Source organism: Vollenhovia emeryi, unplaced genomic scaffold (assembly GCF_000949405.1).
Source record: "Vollenhovia emeryi isolate VEMERY1.0 unplaced genomic scaffold, V.emery_V1.0 DF939318.1, whole genome shotgun sequence".
In the NCBI taxonomy this organism is placed as follows: Eukaryota; Metazoa; Arthropoda; class Insecta; order Hymenoptera; family Formicidae; genus Vollenhovia; species Vollenhovia emeryi.
Window position 1 is genome coordinate 130,040 of NW_011967048.1, and position 21,646 is coordinate 151,685.

General features: G+C 39.6%; 1 protein-coding gene across 1 annotated transcript in view; it reads right to left on the minus strand.

Annotated features, from left to right (window-relative positions):
* Nucleotides 1-14,035, minus strand: part of LOC105558711 — a 19,795-nt gene extending 5,760 nt beyond the window's left edge. The window contains exon 1 of the mRNA XM_012006543.1: nucleotides 13,766-14,035. Coding sequence (XP_011861933.1) covers nucleotides 13,766-14,035 — 270 coding nt within the window. The remainder of the gene's footprint in view (nucleotides 1-13,765) is intronic.
* Between the last annotated feature and the right edge of the window lie 7,611 nt (nucleotides 14,036-21,646).

Here is a 21,646-nt window from a genome sequence, read left to right on the forward strand (position 1 = left end):
GTTACTAGTTATCGAAAAAATGTAACTGAGTTAAGTTACAGTTACAGATGTAGAGAAAGTAACGAAGTTAAGTTAGAGTTACCAAAAAGAAGTAACTGTAACTGTAACTTCGTTACAAGTAACGAGTTACTTCCCAACCCTGGGTACCCATACACGTTCCGGAAATCCTCTGAGGAAAAACTGTGCAGTCCTGGCCTTCGGGATTTCCGGAGCGTGTGTAGTAGAAAACTGCGGCAGACTTGGCGGACTGTTCAGGTGGCTTGATACTAATCGAAAAATGATTCTGAATATCTGCGCAGTCCCGAACTGTACAGGCCGATTGTAGTGTGTATAGGTACCCATACACGTTCCGGAAATCCTCTGAGGAAAAACTATGCAGTCCTGGCCTTCGGGATTGCCTGAACGAACCCTCGCGCACATACGCTCCGGAATAACTTTCAATTCGCTAGTGAGCAATGGACGCGACGGACGATAGTTTGGCTCTTGTTGGTTTTATATTGGCAAGACAGTGCATTCTGAACAGAAATCGCAAGAAAAAACGTGTCAGAAAAATATGGTCCAAAAAGTGGCTACAAAAAAGGGGGCAGTTTTCCCACATAAACTTGCTGACAGAATTGAAGGTTGTGCCTACAGATTGGCACAATTACTTGCGGATGGACGAAGCAACTTATTTAAACCTGCTAGCACTAGTTACACCAGTTATTAAAAAACAAGATACACTTATGCTTGCTAACGCACGCTTTTAAGACAGAAAACTTTTCGTGTGATGAAAAAATATCTGATCGACGAAACATTTTATTGTGATAATCGCGGTTTTATTAAGGCTCTTTGCGAATATACTTGCATGATTTCGAACATTCATTAAACAACTGACGGAAAACGCCATACACACTACGATCGGCCTGTACAGTTCGGGACTGCGCAGATATTCAGAATAGTTTTTCGATTAGTATCAGGCCGCCTGAACAGTCCGCCAAGTCTGCGCAGTTTTCTACTACACACGTTCCGGAAATCCCGAAGGCCAGGACTGCACAGTTTTTCCTTACAATTAGAGGATTTCCGGAACGTGTATGGGTACCTTTAGGCGCTAAACGCGCTCACGGGCACGTCAATTGGCGAGAAAAAAAGAATCACGAAACACGAATTTGATTGGTCCATTTCCTTATGCATTTGCTTATAGGCCAATCAAATTCGTTATGCATATGCTTATGCACTTATGTAAAGGTGTGTGCTCTCCGCTTGAAATCGCGAGACCGTCTCTTACGCGCAAAATCGCCGGCTAGCCCCTCCTAACGGTGTAGTAAAATGAATTTTTGCTCCCAGCTGGAAAGAATCGACTGTGTGAGTGGTTGCAAGTCACATTCTTACGGTGAATATGATAGAAATACCAATCGTGTCGCAAAAGAATCGTGCAAATGCTGCACAGAAATAAAACAGTAAAAGTAATAATCATTTTTATTGTTTTCAATTTTAATTTTTTTTTTACAAGATAAATCCTCCCCTAAATACAGAGTGAGCTTAAATTGTGAAACTTATCATTCACATCTTAAACAAACTTCTCATTTTTAATGCCTCTCTCGATCTTACTACAATGAAAATTCGAGTTTTAGATGGATTTATAAAATTCTACTAAATCGAGAGAAAACGATCGGACTATTAACATCCGTTAAATCGATACTACTGTAACCTTGACCGTTGTAAGAACATTCCGTGTACACTCCAATCATATTTCCTTCGTACCATTCTTCCGTCATGCATGTGTATCGGCAGCTATCGACGGGTATTGACGTACCGGATATAAACTCGAGCAGCCACTCACTCCTGACATTTCATAACGGTTTGACATCAGCAAATAAAAAGAACAACAGGCTTACAAACGAATTTATATTATCTTCTAGGGTTTCTTAGACAACTGACACATTAAACGTTCCGTTTCAACGATATAAACAATTAAAATTGAAAAATTTGAAGAATTTCTGGTTAGTGTGACAATACCTTTTATTTGTCGGCATTGTAACCTTTCCAATTTTTTTTATTCTATATATTAATTGTATTTACGTAATAAGTGTATTTTTTAATGGTATTGCACAAGATATATCACTGTAATAATCGAGTGGTCTATTGTTCTTGTTTGAAATAAACTTTTAAGCATGACTGCAAAGGTATAACCATAGTATAACTAGTAAGTCCACTTCGTCTTTGGTTCATTTTGCGTCGATCCCTTCTGCGCATCCGACATTGCTCTGGACACACCAATGAGAGAAAAATTGTGTGTGGTAGTGTGGCTTTGATGAGTACGTATACAGGGTGAGTTATATCTTTTTTTACAACGCTCGTGAGAAGGTAGAACGGATCGAAATGAACAGAAAAGTCCTGTACCATTTTGCAATTTTCGCAATAAAAAGAGTGCAAGATGTAGCAAGATGTGACCACCCGGCGATCGATATTACCAGGCGCACGGATTGCCACGCGCTCGAATTAGGCGGTGGGCCGGGCTAAGACGACAATTTTTAATAATTAATTACTCGTTTTCTATTGCGAAAATTGCAAAATGGTACAGGACTTTTCTGTTCATTTCGATCCGTTCTACCTTCTCACGCGAGCGTTGTAAAAAAAGATATAACTCACCCTGTACACACATGCGTCTATTTATATTTATATTTTTATGTCCATTTTTTAAATTTTTGTTATACAATTCTGGTTTTCTCAATATAAAAAGCATCTGTCTAACGAGGAGCCACGCATCCGAGGTCCTTTATCTGCAAATTTTTTTTGTGTGTGCCACAAATGACGCCTGTTTCCTATATACCTTTCTCATTACCACGCAACAGATATCCAACTTCGGATCACTTCCAGTTATATATATTCTAATCTAAGAGTTCATTACGCTTGTCACGATGTTGATTTATGGACTGGTCCCGAATTGACGGAGCATCTTTACGAGTGCGCGAGTGAACAATGATGATCGTTCAGGTCTTTCTTAACATTAAGGAATAGCAAAAAATCAAAGAGAAGTTGATCGGGCGAATAGGGCGGTTATTCAATTTTGTATGGAAAGCCCTTCCTAACAATGGCTGTGTGTGCTTGCATTATCTTGTTACAAAAATCCAGCTTTTGTTCGCAAATAATTCAAACTTTTACCCGTACTTGTAACCGTTTCACTATCTCCAGATAGAATGTTGCATTAATAGTTTGTCCTTTGGGAACGAATTCTCAAAAATGTCGACTTCTGCGTCATATCGTAACTTATTCTGCAGTTTATCCATGCAGAAGATATAACGTCTGCCCACGGGATAACATCAGAGAATGTTACCGTACCGTTAAAAATAAGCTTATAGAAGTCTGTATAAAAAAAAGTTTCGTTGAATAGATGGGTGCGTGCGGAACGATGCAAAGTCGACAAAAAAATATCTATACTTCTATACTTTCTGTACTTCTACACTCAGTGTTTTAGTATATAAATAAATTATAATTTAACAAATAATTATAAATAAATAAATATGGTAAACGTGTTTTACCATAGTTTTACCCTTTTTAGTTAAATGCATGAAATGTTCTACCGTGCGGAACGCACCTTGTCCTGATATTATTTTATGCATAAAAAATAATTTTAAAAAATTCCAAAACGTGAATACATAAAAAATTCTTCTACATTTTTGTACTGAAAAGCCAACTCCCCTGCGCAATGCGACAGTTAGAAGAAGTTTCCCTATTTCTCCAAGTCCATCTTCAACATCCACGGTGAAACTTCCGTAATTTCGAAAGAAACGCAGGTACAGGAAGCAACAACGTTAACGGATCCAGCAACAACTCGTAACGATTAGCTTTAGTGGCTTCAGTTCGATGAACAGGTGCGAGGCGATTTTTCTTTCTTGCGCCATCGACGCCGTGTAATGTATTCAAGGCCGCTAACTCATAAATCAGATCTCACTTTCATTCATGTGCCCAACGTGACACCACCGATCCCCCCCCCCCCTTATGTCCGATTGACGATTTGAATTTTCGGCACCGCGCCAGAGGCACTATGAGCGAAAAGCTCGTGCTCGGCATGTGTTCAATCTTTTACCAAGGGATACGATTGAGGGTCTTGAGACATACGGTATGTAAATAAATAAATAAATATGATAAACGTGTTTTAAATGGAAATAATAATTTCCATCGGTGGTTTCTAGTTCCTTTCAATATTCGATCGACGAATGTTTGTAAATAAATGAAAGTTAGCCTAATCTCAAACGGACCACAATTAGAATGGTTACTTTATCCTGCATAACATAATGAAATAAAAGTTTCAATCATTAAATATATATTCATTACTCTGTGTATATGTGTGTGCGCGTGTATGTGTATGTGTGTGAAAGACAAAATCAGGAATATGTACGCAAACATCCGTTACCATTTAATCAGAATGTACTTTTGCGACTGGTATTTTATGTTAAAATAAGAACTTAAATTTAATTTCAATACTCTAAGCTATTGTTATAACTAATAAAAATTTGTTAAAAATTTGCTGACGTCTATTAACTCATTTAAGTTGTATATTAAATATATGTCTTTAAGATATCTTTTTAAAACATAGATTTTCAAGGTATGGCTTGAATTTCCCATTGATGCGTCTCACATTGGAAAATCTAAGTCGAGCGGTTAACATTTCGCCGGTTTGTACGACGACTTCGAGTTCTCAAAGCTCTAGTTACGGCAGAAGCCGCGGCACGTTACGGGAGATACAGTTCGCGAATTTGCATAATCCGCAGTCGCGCGTCCGACAGTAGTAACATTATACCGTTCCGTCGTCGGCAAGTGGTTTTCGGTGCCGAACGGCGTGCTCTACACCTACGACCGATTGCGTAAGTTAAGTCAGTACGCGCGGGACCGGATTCACTTTCAGCGTGTCAAGGACACCGGCGGCAAGTCCTCTCGGCCTAATTCTTCGCGATGAGCGGCCGCATTAAATCTTGCTAATACGTGACGCTCATTCGGCAAAGTGCGAGCGAACTATTGTACAAATTTCGTATATAATTGGCAGTTTTCTTGCCGCTGAGAGAGGCGCTCGAACCGCTGGAGCCAAGCACGGCTCGTATACATTGGTATCGCTGCCCGCTGGGGAGCTAATCTTATTAATCCTTCTTTTTCTTCTTCCACTTGAAGTAAATAGGAGCCTGTTTTTCCGAATAATTCGCCTCTTGATCCAAGGCAAACTATCGAGTTCTCTGAGCATTTGTTATACATATTTACCGTTGGTGGCTTCGCTCTCGAACTCTTTCCTCTTTCATCCGCGCTTGGGCCCGGCAGGGGTGAATCCCGGTCTTGGAACCAGCGGGGGTGAATCCCGATCATTACGTACTCTACCCCAGGCAGGGTAAAGGAATATGGCCGGTATTTATCTGACTAGATCTTATATTCAAGACCGTCTTAAAATCATCTTTAGATACTCCGTAGCCAATAAAATGTGTGTAGGAAAATTGTATTATATATTATATATACAGGGTGAGTCATCTAACATGACGACCTTAAATAAATCGTAAAAGACTTGCTCTATGAAAACATTGTTCAAACACAAGATAAAAGTAACTAATTGAGTGAGGCTTATTGTCGCCAGCTTAACACGAGGAATACAAGGAAAACAAGATAAAAGATGTATATGCAACAAGTCAAAGAAATATCAAAGAAACTTATAAGTTGAAATATAAAAATAAGTTATATAGCAAAATTAATATGATTATGAGAATTCCAAACGTTTAAAATATGTAGAAATTGCAACACATGCTATAAAACAACGCCAGAGATCCCTTTCGAGAAAATAACTGAGTAAGTAAAATACTGTCTCATTATAATGTAGTTATTTTTATGTCAACATAATATTATATGTTTGAGATTTTCTTACATAACACTATAATTATCATCTAGACATTTCTATTTTCACCTTTCCATGATCTTTTATCGCGTACAGCGTCAATACAGATGGTATCAATTTTTCATCATGTTCCAATATTTCTTTGATAACGACAAATAACGACTTTGATGTCATATTTTCATCATTTTGATTAGTAATTCAACTTCTTTTTTATCTTTCTCTAATGCCCTTTCTACACCCAAGAATAATCTGACTGATCTCTTTCGCAAGATCGTATCTCGATTTTACGCAATTTCTGGTTTTTGTGCTTAAACGCTCATCCTGGTCCAGAAAGAGAGATTGCCATAATGTTTTGTTGCAATGTTCCTACGCTGAGAAAAATTTTTATCGGATAAACCTATTAAATAGTGTTTCCGATGGTTAATTTTTTCGATTAAATTATGGATACATCCGATAAAATTTATCCGATGAAATGCAGTTACCGATGATATTTGATTGAAAAACCGATCATATTTTTTATCGGATATACAATTTAATTGGATATCTTTATAATTATGTTGTTTAGTTAATTGGATATATCCGTTTGTTATTATGTAATTGGATTTAAATATTACATTTAATTGGACATTTTTCTCAGTGTACAGATGGACATTATAACGGTGCTGTTTCCACAGCAACGATGCAGTAACATTTTGCAGCGGATTTGAAATATTACAACATTGCGGTGAAAGATCTCTACAATGTGCATTCAATTTTTGTGTGCTGCATGGATAATCCGCACTGGTGGAAATGGACGTAAGCGCATCGATTGTACAGTTAAGGGGGCATATACACCTAGGAGGGTCAAAAAATCGATTTTTGGATTTTTACATATTCATAAAGTTAATGTTTCGAGAATGTCTGGTGCAAATTCCAAGTCATAATTTCGAAAAATGATGAAGTTACAGCCCTGACAGTACAATGGCTTGATATCTGTTTTTAGGCAACTTTTTTTTTAACGTCTTTCCTAAATTTCCCAGATGTATGTATGTATGTATGTATGTATGTATGTATGTTTCCCAGAAAAAAATTCCAGAAAATGAACGTTTTTTGGCCTTCTAGGTGTATATGTCCCCTTAACAAAAACATATGTTGAATATTCAAACGCGTTTTTCTCGAACCGACATTTTTCAAACTGGTACCAGAAATATCTCAAGAACCACTGAATCAATTTGCTTGAAATTTATAGGGGTTATTCAACACATAATTATCTATCGCGTATCGTAGGGGGTTTTTTTTAAGGACTCACAGTTTTTTTTCTGGCGAGGAAACGAACGGAATTTGCCTTAAAAATCGCTACGTCAAATTTAAACGCCCGCCATTTTGTCAAAAATCGATATTTTTGAAATCGGCTATGATACGCCAAAACTATTATTATATATTTTAATATTCCGTGCTATTTTTTTGTTTTAGTTAATTTTTGGCGAAGATACATCTGGTACCGTTTTGGGTGATTTTTTCCGGGCTGCCTTTTCACGACGCCATATCTCCGACATTTTGCGAGATTCTTTAATAAAAAAAATCACGAAGTTTCTTTAAAATGTATATTTTCAACTACAAGAAACGACAATCCGATAACTCCAACAGTTTCCCAGAAAAAAATTCCAGAAAATGAACGTTTTTTTGGCCTTCTAGGTGTATATGTCCCCTTAACAAAAACATATGTTGAATATTCAAACGCGTTTTCTCGAACCGACATTTTTCAAACTGGTACCAGAAATATCTCGAGAACCACTGAATCGATTTGCTTGAAATTTATAGGGGTTATTCAACACATAATTATCTATCGCGTATCGTAGGGGTTTTTTTTAGGACTCATAGTTTTTTTTCTGGCGAGGAAACGAACGGATTTTGCCTTAAAAATCGCTACGTCAAATTTAAACGCCCGCCATTTTGTCAAAAATCGATATTTTTGAAATCGGCTATGATACGCCAAAACTATTATTATATATTTTAATATTCCGTGCTATTTTTTGTTTTAGTTAATTTTTGGCGAAGATACATCTGGTACCGTTTTGGGTGATTTTTTCCGGGCTGCCTTTTCACGACGCCATATCTCCGACATTTTGCGAGATTCTTTAATAAAAAAAATCACGAAGTTTCTTTAAAATATATATTTTCAACTTTAAGAAACGACAATCCGATAACTCCAACAGTTTCCCAGAAAAAAATTCCAGAAAATTAACGTTTTTTTGGTCTTCTAGGTGTATATGCCCCCTTAAACGGCGCATACATGAATTTCAAGATTGTAAAAAAGCAAAAATCGGAATTGGCACACAATAGCCGAATACATCTTTCAGGACTATTCGTGACATCAGCTACAACGCCTCGCCGATCGGAAAGACGGGCCCGATTTTCGTGCCTCTCAGGAAAGCACGCGGCAATAGACGCGTTGTCCTTGACACGGCGCGAACGCGTCGCGCGCGTACAGGCCGAATTAATTCTTCGAACGCCGAAAGTGAAACACGGGACCGTTTGGCCTATCGACACCAACGTGATTCGAAATTATCCTCCGTTTGACTCGACGTGTGTCACCACAATATCGATCGCCGACTCGGCTCTTGCCTTCGATATCGATAAACGACTCGAGATAGAGAGGAAAAGTAAATATGGCGTGCCAACTTTTTATCATCAGTTAATTCATATTGACGCTCCATAATAATATAGAAAGCCGATTTTCAAAATTGCTCTATTGTTAACTTTCTGACTTCGCCAAACGACTTACTTAAAAAATGAGATACATCGAAATATAGTATATTTTATATTTCGATAAAGTATGTTAAATAGAAATAAAAGTGTCTCAAACATATTCAATTTATTAGACAATTGATCAAAATGACACGAACTTGCACTAGATAACTTTATGGAGATTCGAAACTGCGACTTCAAGAAACGGGATGAAGTGAATTGTAATTTCGTCTCGTCGGAATTACAAAACTACCGACTCACGAGAGGATTCTGTCCCGACGACTCTCCCTAAAATGCCGGTTGGCATCGACAGTCTCAGCGGGGGGGGGGGGGGGGTTTCTTTAGTACATTTCGATGTGGCCCAAAATAACAACATTGGTATTGGTTATAGAAAGCGAATTCGAAACGACGGTAACAGATCGTTATCGTTATGTGGATTATAATCGGTACCTACGAGGCGACGACAAAATTCATGTATTTCGGTTTCTACTTTGTGGCGGAATGATTTAGGGCTTTTGCTCTACCGTTTTGCTTATATCTTTCCAATTGAAAATTTAATTGCCGCAATATCGGGATTAAAATAGCGCTTCACATTTAAAAGTTAAAATACCGAGATTCGAAATTTCAAATTCGAGATAAGACACTTTCTCTCGTTATCTACACTTTACTATCTTCGGTTCTTCTTTTATACCGTCGTCTACCGCGCGATCGAAAAGCTAGAGTACGGGATAATATCATGCGAGTCCCCTCTAGCAGAGAAATGACGAGAGTCTTTTTTTTTATCACCAAATTATTTGATACATGATTATGTATAATTATACTGCGACACGCTCTCACGCATAATTGCCAGTTATGCTGGGCACGCTTTCGCACTAGTCGCACACGTTGCGCAATATCACATGCCGCGAAACAGGTTTTTCTCCGACAAAATCTGTAAAAAAATTTATTTTTGGCATGGGTTGCGTGTCCCTTAGCATCTTTTGGCGTGTGGTCGTCTTCGCAATTACATTAATTAATTAAGCACTTTCTAAAAGTAACGTGGGACTGAGTATGTAAGGAAGAAGACGAGGAGGGGATGTCGATTTTGGTAATCCATAAATTCATACGTAACCACGACGTGAAAAGACATCGCTTCAATCTAACGCTTTCAATTTAATTACAAAATTTGTAAAGTTAAAGAAGAAACATGGGTATAAACATGTATATAAAAACATACAAAAGTCTATATCGTTTTATTGCAATACCTTAAAAAACAATTTTAAAAAAAGTAAAACAAAGACGCCAAGATAATAATATTAATGGGACAAATTTTTAATACTTATTCAATGAAAATATAATGCAAGCAAATTTCATAAAAATGAATATTTTGTTAAAAGACGACCTTTACTAATTTCATTGTTGGATACATATCGGTTCTGCCTCGCGATATTATTGTTTATTAAAAAAATTCGGCGCTGTTAAAGCACGGCCGACTGTATTGCCGTGCTAGCGGCATGCTAGAACCAAAGTCTTCAACTAAAGAAAAATGTCACTTATAGTCGGCAGTGATGATTAAAAAGTAAAACAGTGAGCTTATTGTCAACCCAATTGGAAATTTTCATTAAATTTGTTACAACGTTTCGACTTTACTTCAGGTTAGATGTTTCGCTTGTCTACGAATTTTTCTTTGTTTCTTTTTGTATTGTTACTTGAAAAGGACCTGAAGTAAGGAATTTGTAATAAATTTAATAAAATATGCCAGTTGGGTTGACAATAAGCTTACTGTTTTAACTTATAACTAAACTTCTTCGTATTTTGAAAAACCAAGTTTTGCATTCTATATTTTAGATATAGTTTTCTTTTATATTATATTAATCTGTGAATAAACAAACCATCTTTATAAATAAATTACCACTTAATTAATAAAGCCGTTTTCTTAAAAAATATGTTTATATATAATCTTTACTGGTGATAATATATCGCTTTGAATTATGGTGAAATACAGTTATGTGCAAAATAATAGCACCAGGTAAAAATATTTTTTAATTTCTCAATTTTAACAAACTAAATATATTCGAAGTTACTTTATTTTATTTATTAAATATATATTAATTAACAGAAACATTAGACGTAACATTTTATTATTTAACAGAGAGATAACTATAGAAAAATCAAATTTTTTGTTTATTTGATGTGCAAAATAATAGCACTTTTATGTAAACAATATAAATAAGGAACGGTATTTATGTTGGTGTCTTCTATTAATCAAATGGTAATTCATTTATAAATGTGGTTTATTTACTCTAAAGCGCTATTTTAAAGCAAAATTATTGTAGGCAAATGACCCACTATGAAAAAAACACTTGAAAATTTTAAGAATAAACTCCAACTATGATAGCGTGTATGACGAGAAGAAAATTGTTTCTTCAAATAGTTTTAATTTTATTATAAAATTTTCGCTTTAAAATAAGTTGGAGACGTATTTGTACTCAGAATTTTCCATCGTAGGTACATACATCCCCATCCATGCGTCGTCCACTCGTCGCCGCTTTTCTTTTCACTCTTTTCAGGCTTTTTCCAATCTCGCAGAGACACTTCGGCTTTTCCGGAGAAATCAAGAGTGCACTTCTCATTGCGCACGTCTCTCGCTCGCCCTACTTCCAGTGCTCATTAGCGTGCCTTTTTTACAATGCAATTTCCGCGAGTGCCCGTCGCACCTCTTTTTCCCATCCTCTCCCTCGCGAGGCGGTATAATAATATAGTAATAATCGACGGTGTTACGACGCGTGTCTCGCGGTTTGCGAATTCGTATCTCGCGAGCGAAGACACGCGCACGTCTCTCTGGCATCCCGCTAACCGCGCTCTCCTGACAATGAACTAGATAGGCGAGCCGTGCCACGTGCGCGCGTATGTGCATTCGTGTCTAGGTTAGTAGTGACAACTTTATATCCACCTGACATATGAAATGAGATTGTCGCGACGGAGAGCGTTTCTCATTCCTCGCGAGCTACGCGAGCAGCCTAACTATTTGGATACCTTTCGTGTCGGATGCCGTTTTTCTAATTTTCTCACGATTATTCCTTCTGGAGTTTCGTCTTAACGCATATGTCTACGAATGTGAAAATTATATTTCGTTTTTCTTTGAAATTTGCATATTATAACCGAGGCGAAATCGTTACAACCGCGTAGGGAGGGGGGGACTGTATGGGTTTGCGACACACCTATCTCCTCTCGTATTTTTACCTCCTAATTGAAAGCAAAGCGCTCCGGCAGAATAAATAAGACTTGAAAATGTATGCAAGAAATTTTCACTCATCACCCGCTAGCTCTTTCGTACTCGTCCAAAATCTCCGTGCATCCCAATTGCATCTTCATACGCATGACGGACGACGAGCGCGAGCGCTGCCGCGCATCGATTATCGACATCACCCTATTTCCAATGTTGCATATTTATCAGCAATACGTGGCAATGATCCACATAATCCATCGGGCCGTCATTGCCCCCCTCATTAAGCATGGCGATGAGAATTGAAATTGCACAGCTGGCCGGCTTCGGTCGCAAAGGACGAGGCCGGACATCTGCTCTGGGGAAAAAAAAGACAATTAGCAACCCATTTTGGGGCCCACAATTAGTAATCGAATTATTTGGATTGTTCGTAACTCTATTCTTTTACGAATTTTACCCCACCTAACTAAAAGTCGCAATTAGCTATTCTATCTATAATATATCCAAGATTTTAGAGTAATACTAATCAATTCTTTCAATTAGTTCTGTCGATATTGAGTAACGCGAAGATAATTTTTACTTAAGAGGCACTAACCGAAATGTTAAGTTGCCTAACTACAAAAAATCCGGTCAAAATTTTACCCAGAGTAGAGTTACGAACAATTCAAATAATTCGATTACTAATTGTGGGCCCCACAATGGGTTGCTAACTGTCTTTCTTCCTCCCAGAGTTCAATCCGACGGACCGAAAGAAAAAGTCACCACGAGCAGCGTCCCGGGCTCCGAAGGAGCCTAGACTCGCGTTGGGAAGAAATCACTTTCTCAGAAAAAAAAATCGGCGATCTCTCCGCAGATAGCTCCGATTGCGGATTCGCGGACAAGTTTCACGGGCCGGAAGACGCGGCGACGTCTCGATCTCGGCTGAGAGATCGTTTGAGACGCGGTACGCCCCGCTGTTATTCAAATCTCGCGCGTCCACAGTCGCCCCCAGTCCGTTCGTGACGATAGCCCGCGTCGTTTGAAAATCGCGCGCGCGATCGTCACGGGGAAAGGGGGGCCTATAAATAAATCTCGCGAGGACGTAATCGGCGCGGCTCGTGGTTTTTCTGTTTTCACGATCAAGTTTGCCCGGCCGAGAGGGGGCTGACTGGCTTAGCCGAGCCGCTGACATTGACACTGGCCTACTATCTCCGGCGTCGTTTACTCTCCTGCTTCACGCTTGTGTTCTCATTCTCTTTCGTTTCGTGCTCGGGACAAAACAACGTAAAGGCGCACCGCGTTTTTCACTGTCGCGCTTTTCTCCTTCGTCCCTTCCGGTCACCGCTTTCCCTACCGGCGATCGTTCCGTTATTATTCACATTTATCGTACCGGGAAAAAAAACACAAGCAGAAGCTCTGAATTGATATTTTACTCTCGATCAGTAGAGGGCTTTTTTCAGATAAATGAAATAGGAGGCAAACGTAGTTAAATTAATATTTTAAACAGGTTGAAAATACCAATTGTGTCACTATTTAATCTCGGATATGTTTTAGATCTTCGTAATTACTCTGAGAATTGAATCAAGGTCAGATCGATCTAGCACGATAGTGCTTTAATTTCAGTCGGCAAAAATTATGACGATAATCTCCCCTTAACAGACAGACAGAACGCATCGAATTTGAATGAAATCTAAGTGAGACTGCACCGGAAGGCGCTTGCAGTTTTAAAAATCGCCGCTTTGTCGGCTCGTCGATATCGACTTTATTAACTCGCGGTATCTCGCTTCTCGATCGGCAACAACGCTAGCATCGACAGCGCGCCGCGGGATGCTAGTGATAGTAAATAGATTGGCACATAAATTAAGCAAAAGAGAGAGAGAGAGAGAGAGAGAGAGAGAGAGAGAGAGAGAGAGAGAGGCGACGCGCCTGCCTGTGCAGGCCGTACGGCGGCCCGTCCGGCGCTCGACCTGGTTTCCAGTAAAGAAAAGTCGTTCGTTTCTTACCGCGCTCAAGATCGAAGAAGAGACCGCGCCGTTACGAGTGGCTTCAGGACACGCTCTTCCCGATTCTGGACGGTGGAAAGCATCCTCTCCTCTCCCTTCTTCCGCCCCGTCCTCCTCGCACGCCTCTCGCTCAGGCTCTCCCGGTGCTCTCCCCCTCGTTCTGTTATGAAAGTGCCGCAAGTGGAGCGCGCCGCCTCTGCGCGACAACAAAGCTATACTTTTATTTATAACTGGCCGACTTATGTCGCCCGCGAGCCGGGCCCCTGCCATCCCGATAGACGAGAGCAGGTCGTTAGATCGGGCAGACGGCGCGGCCGCGGACCGCCGGGAGCGCATTCGCCGCGGCGAGACGCGGCCGCGAGAGAGTGGAAAAATGGAAGCGAGCCGAGAGAGTGCGAGAGGTGCCGCGAGCGCGAGAAAAATCCCGACCGAGCAATTTCCTCGCGAGAGGCGAGAGAGCTGCCGCCGGGTCGGAAGACCGACGGGACGGGCGGACGGCGCTTCCACCGGCGGAAGAGTTTGTTTTCCTTTTGCGGACGCGCCGACCCGCGAGATCGATGCGAGAGAGGCGCAACGGGCACGCGAGAAAGACCGGGCGAGAGTACTATCCCAGATGTTCAACGGACTTTCCAATAAAAGTTCAATAATTTGTTGCGAAGATGATGAATTCGGACCAGATCGTTGAGTTTCTCCGTATCGCACGGAACGAATCGCAAGTGTAATGATAAATCGATTGATCGCGCACCGATTAGTTTTATCGAGCGATTTACCGCTTCAATATCCGAGCCTTGGAATAGCCCATAAAGACTAGGAAGTAAGTCGCATCTGCGACAGTTCTAGATTAACGAATCAGTTATAACAGTCACTACACTAGGCATGGCACTACTCATTCTTCTCATCGTTGAGCGAGATCATAATTGGCGATTTACGAAAAGCGGCAGGAGTTCCTCTCCGTTAGAGAGTCCGTCACCTGGCCAGGTTTTATGGCGAGCACCCTCTTTAAAAGCAGTTTTCGAGATTCTTAAGATAATTTCTCTCTCTAATTTAGATACCAGTAGCACTTCTGAGATGTGTGTTGTTAGTGCTCGCTTTTGAAAGGAAACAGCATTACAAAAGACTTGTCTCTCGTTAACGTCAAATCTTTTCTATCTTCACGTGATGCCTTAATGCTAAGATAAACTTTAGAAAAAGAGATTTGACAAGGGTAACATTAGGGCACACAATTGAAAAATACTTTTTTTTTTAATTTGCTGCCACTGCAAATGTGAGCACCAGATACAAAGAACTCGACGAAATGCCAAATCGAATTTTTGTTTCGATTCGGAACTCATCTGTAAAGAACTGCGATACCGGGAGATTCGCAAGAGCGTCAATCTCGAAAGTCCGCGAGATGATGGCGGAGAGAAAAGCGGTAGAATCGAAAGGAAGATCGGTAGGAGCTAACTAGCGCGACGCGTTAACCGGCGCACTTATTAGGGAATTGCACTTTCTTTCACGGTTGGCGCGCCGAGGACGGCCGAAGGTGAGAAGAACGAGGAAACCGACCTCCGGTGCAACGACCCGCCGCGAAGTGTGTCGGTTGTGGGCGCACGCAATCGTCGCAACGATTTTGAAAAATGGCCGTCCTACTTCTGCAAGGGAGTACTTTCACGGTCGCTAACCCCACGAGAGGATCGTGCTGATCTCGACACGACAAGCGCTATCCGCGGCTTGCGCGCCATAAAACTTGGCCAGGTTCACGGACTCTCTAACGGAGAGGACCACCTTCTGCCGCTTTCCGTAAATCGCCGAATATGATCTCGCTCAACGACGTGGATAAAGAGCAATCTGATGAGTCTTCATCTCCGGAATCCGCGTTGGAAAAATAGATCAACTGTTAGTATCAACCAGCATCAACTTTCCTTACTTATTTTCCGTCTCGACAACTTCGTTCTTCGATACTCGAGCGCAGTTAAATTCAGCCCATTTTTCTAATTGATCTACGATTGCATGAATTTGTCAGAGGACGATTCGTGCGATCGTAGATCAGTTGGAAAAATCGGCCGAATTTGGAAAAATTAAAGGTAAAAAACGCGAGCAGTAAAGGATGTTATTGTTAAATTATTATATAGTATATTATCCAATATGATAGAGAAACAGTGTGATGAAAAATTTTTTTATACAATGTTGACAGACAAAAGAAAATTTTCCACATTTTTGTGGAAATCTTCTTGATTGTGAGATCTCTCAGTCAACTGAATTATGGCTTCCTGTCTCTTCTTAAAATCTGTACTCGATAAATAGATCAACTGGTATCAATTAATGGAAAACCTTTCTTATTTTATTTCCGTTTCGACAATTTCGTTATGCGAGCGCAGTCAAATTCGGCCGAGTTTCCCCACCTGATCTACGATCGCACGAATCTTCCTGTGACAAATTCGTGCGATCGTAGATCAATTAGAAAAATCGGCCAAATTTGACTGCGCTCGCATATCAAAGAATAAAATTGTCGAGACGAAAATAAAATAAGAAAGGTTTTCCATTAATTAATACCGGTTGATCTATTTATCGAGTACAGATTTTAAGAAGAGACAGGAAGCCATAATTCAGTTGACTGAGAGATCTCACAATCAAGAAGATTTCCACAAAAGTGTAGAAAATTTTTTTGTCTGTTAACATTGTATAAAAAAATTTTTCATCACACTGTTTCTCTATCATTGGATAATAAACTATATAATAATTTAATAATAACATCCTTTACTGCTCGCGTTTTTTACCTTTACTTTTTTCCGGACGAAAAGAAATTGTTAATCGAATATAATCTGCATTTGCAGTTTAAAACAAAATTTTATTCTCGAAGTAAAAATCCTGCATGCATATTTCGCCAAAATGATTGCAAGCACATCGTGACTCTTGGACGGAGAATTTTTCACGTCGTTTCCTACCTCCTTCTCTCCCTTCACTCCCCCCCCCTCCCTCTCTGTCTTCCCTCCTCTGGTCACTCCTTCTCGGCGATTTATCTGAACGAGTGTGTGCGCGCGCGCCGATTTTTCGTCCTAGGTCGCGTCGCAGGAATTTCCTTCGGTTTCTCAACTTTTATCTTCGCGCGGATCGCCGCGATCCACGGGGCCCACTTTTCACCATGAATTCTCACGATATCGTGCTCGGAAAGTAGCGAAAACGTGTTCGAGGATTTCTTTCCCTTCCCACCCTCCCCTCCCCGCCCCGCAGTACTTCACGACGCTTCGGGAGGATTACCGGCTGTCTCGCTTTTGCACAGTCCGCCATGCACGGAGAATAAAACTGTCATCTCGAAAGTTGGCCTACTATCTCCCCGATCGCGATAATAGCCCCTGCAGCCGCGAGACGTGTCTTCCTTCTCTCCTCGCGACGATCTCTAATGCGTCACGGAAAAACGAAGTTAAATTACCTCGGATCTTCGTATCTTCCGCAGCTGCATCTTATCTCCAGCGGCACAGGAGAAAGATAAGAAGAAAAATGGACAACTTAAGGAAAACAACTAACAAAATGTCATGTTGAGGAATATTACTTCTTTTAGAGAGGACTGTCGGGGAAGAATTATTTATTGGCTTTAATTAGAATTAGTTAACTTTATCAATTAATTAGAATTATGTGTGGAAAATTAAAAGTTCCATCGATAGATATATTTTCATGAGAGAGTTTATACATGTAAGTTTTAAATTATCTTTATTGTAAAGATTATCGAAATACAAGATGGAAAACCTTTACGAGATAGAGGAACTAATCAAACAGAATTCAAATGTAGAAAGAGAGTATTTTGCAAGTATTTTCTATTTTACAATTATGATATTCGAAGCATACTAGCGTTTCTTTAATGCTTTAATGAATGCCGTAGAACATTAAAACTTGTAAGAATTTTAATATTAATTTTACGTACTACTAATACGTTTTTAATTTATCATGGTTTCTTTTGTACTATCATCATTCGTTTGTATTTCATTGATAGGATATTCTATTCGATATGTATTCACGTATCTTTTCATAATATCAAAGTGATTTTTCAGAAGGACTATCTCGAACACAGCTTCCGATCGATCGAATGTGATCGAATATGGCCGCGTCGCAGGAATCTCAATCATGCATTTGAAAAAAACGACTATGCTGCATTTTCTCAATGATAGAAATATAATGCCACAATTTTTTGGTATTTCCATTTTACAGCTCCGCATTAAAATAGCGCATTTTGTTGAGGATATAAATTAAACCGAATTTAAGTTAACTCGTTCTTTCATGCCGATTAATATGTTTACTAAGGTTTCGAATGGATATGGATTTATTGCGCAACGTTGAGTCAACGGGAACGGCACACAATGTAAATTGGCGAACTCATTGTTTTCTCGTGATCGCGTCGACGAGCGGATGCAAATGCGTGCAATTCGTGCTATGTGGCACTTGCCGCATACTCACAAACGAGTATGACCTTGACATGCTTGACTCGGAGGCATTTTTCATCTCAGATCGGAGTAAATTTCTACACTGAAAATTCCTACCTGAAAAAATATTTCCATTGGATAAACCAATTAAATAGTGTTCCCGATAGTTAATTTTTCCGATTAACTTTTCCGCTTAAATTATAGGAGAGTTGCCGAATGCGTACCATTTATAAGGAGACTTACGGAAATGCCACTCACTGATTTTAATGAAACTTTGCACACTTGTAGAACATCATAAAAATAATCAACACATATGTTTTTTATTTCTGCACTGGTGCGGGTTGAAAGATAGAAACCACCCCTTGAACAGTAGGAGTGGTCTCCGAGCATAGACAGAAAACACTTACTTTACTCAAGCACCCCGTTAAAATAAATACAGAAAGGGGTTTAAAATCGTTCTACAACCTCCTCGTACTAAACCCTGAAAACCATAATTTTTATAGACTAACTGCAGGCGTATTTCGAACCAGAAAAGTTTTTGTAATTTTAATCGTCATGGGTCTGTCATTTCAAATTTTGTCATTTTGACATCAGATTCGGAATCAGCTGTATTAAAAACCCCCTGAAAGCTATTCTATTCCGAACACGGTTACCGACAACTATTGACATCGTTAACGACGTTTGCGCAGCTTTTTTTACATGATAGAAAAGCTGCGCAAACATCGTTAACGCTGTCGATAGTTGTCGGTAACCGTCAACGGAATAGGGCAGCAATAGCACAGTTCTGTAACTCCGTAGAAAAGCTGCGCAAAGCCGCCTAACGACGACATAACGAGTTACAGAATCGCGCTACTGGTTCGAATCCTGGTCTAGTCCTAGCCCGTTATTTTTCTCGCCGAAAATTAATAAATGGCGCGTCTTAGTGCCTACCTCCCCGAAGATACACCCCTGTTTATTACTATGGAAATAAACGAAAACATTATTTTATTTTTCTCGGTGCAATGACATGTTCCATACAGCATCTTTAGACAAATTCAAGACGGTCTCGAATATAAGATCTGACTATAAATACCGGTTCTAGAAGCCTGAAAGATTCGAAACAGGGATTGTCAATAACTATATCGAAAACCACCATTTCGATTTTCGAGTAGCCATTTTGGGAACACCCAAGTGCACACCCGCTAAAAGGGAGGGAACTAAAATGGCGCCTTTTAAAATAGAATACCTGAACTCCCTTGCGTTCCATTTATTTTCCATCAAATTCTATATCACAACACATCAATTAATCTGACGTCAGTTTTACTAATCTGACACAAAACTCGTACGTTTGACCGGAAAATGATATTGCGTACAAGGGAGGACACGGGTGCCTCTCGCCGAGGGGCACTTAATGTGAGCGGTGATTTTTCTATGTGTAGTCCTCGATGAGGAACAGATTTTGTGAAAGTGTGAGCGCGCGCTTCTAACGCATTTGTTCAAAAATAAATAAATGTGAAAGATTTTCCAGCAAGCCGTAACACATTACGGTGTGCGTTAATTTAAGTGACTGCGTGGCTCACCGGGTGCGCTCGTGTCTCGTGAGCGCGGGATCGCCAATTTGAGTCCCCGTGTGTGATCTGCTTTTCTTTCTTTTTTTATATAATTTTTTTCACTCTCAGCAGCATTTTAGTATTAAATTTATTTAATATTTATATTACGTGAATTTTTTATGACATTAATTTAAATCGTACCGTGTTTACACTATTCGTCCAATTTGAATTTGAATAAAACAGTAATTGGGTTTACGAAATTAGATACCCGACTGGGTTCACTTCTCTTACTATCTGTGTTTTAAGTTCAAGTTTGTTAAATTCGTAAATGTCATTTCTCATCGGGAAATTGCTCATTTACGTCTAGAACTACTGTAAAACTTGGTAATTATCCAGGATGTCGTACTGTATCACGCTCAAATTGTCGACAAGGTACTCTTCAACGCGGAAATTCGACGTGGCCATTAAAAATGCATCTCGATTGATGCCGAACTTTGGCTAAACTGAAAATGCGTCTCAGTTTGCGAGCGACCGAGAAACATTAAAGAGTTTAGTGGAAGATTTAAGTTTTCTCATAAATTGTTCATGAAATTTTGAAATTGAAAATTTACATATTTATTGACTGAATAAGAGTCTATAAAATTATAAAGCTTTTAGCTTAACTTTTATAGCGTATGGAAAAACAATTTAAATATAACTTTGTATAATACAATCGCAATTGCGTCGTGATTACAGACTGTAGAGTTTGACGATCGTCAAACGCGGAGAGAACGAAGAGAGAGGCTCTGTCATACGACAACAATTTCTCGCGTTTAGTTCGGCGATCACCACCGCGTTTCGATGCCCGCGAGGAGCACCTGGGGCTCGATTCTTGAATTCATTCGAAGGAGAAACGTATACGAAAATTCTACTCTTACAGATTTTTGTTGGATACATTTGTGCGAATAACTCGCGTTCTTGCCTCGGAGAATTTCGGGACTTTACTTTTTGTTCTGATTTGTTCGAGGCGACTTTAAAAGCGCCCGCAATCTCTCAGCCGCGTTCGGACGATCCACTTTGCGTCAACTATCTCGGGCGCGTCCAACGCTGCGTGCGATGCAAAGCGCTGTCGGCGAGCAAAAGTTCCTCTTTGAAGTTTAACGATCTAAATCGGATTCCTGACGGAAGTCCGGCAAAGAGTGTAACCCTTTCAAACGTGATTCGCAGGCCTCCCGAACATTCGTTTCATTGTTAGACACAGTGCACATGTCTATCGATCCCTTCGACCGTGCCGAGAAGGGAAGAGATGACGGTAACGACGACGACTTGCAAATGGACTAATTCGTCCGTCCTAATTCAGCTCGTTGAATGATACTCGCGCTTATTACTCCCCGAAGACTCATTACTTCGTTAATTAATCCGTTTGGAAGCAACGCAAGCCGCTAACGAATGAAATTAGCGCGCTAAACTCCCGAGACTTGAAAGCACATCAGAAATTTTGGCACAACGCCCGCTATAGCATGAGACTTGATGGTTGTAAGGGGGAAGTTCATTAATTGCGTTTCGGTTTGCTCGTCAACTGTAATGTTAAAGATGTTGGAGTAATTTCGTCAATTTATATAAATTTCGTATCAATAACAACTGATATGTTCTTTAATAATTCAATCACTCATAAGTTATCAACTAGTAAGAATATTCTTAAAGTCGCCAGAAGTAATTAATAAATTAATAACATCAGTCATTTTTATTGACCGTATATCTGGCAATTAAAATTCTTATTGCGAAAAATATTACCCCAGCCAGGATTCGAACCTGTGGGACCTCATAAGTTATGTTATAAGTCTTTTTGTTATATTGATAACTCAAATGTTAAATAAATTATAAAAATATCATAACGTCATTAGAAATTTCTGATGTACAGCCATTTTCCACTAATAATTATTTTAGTACTTTTTCGGTCTTCAGTATTACAACTCTGT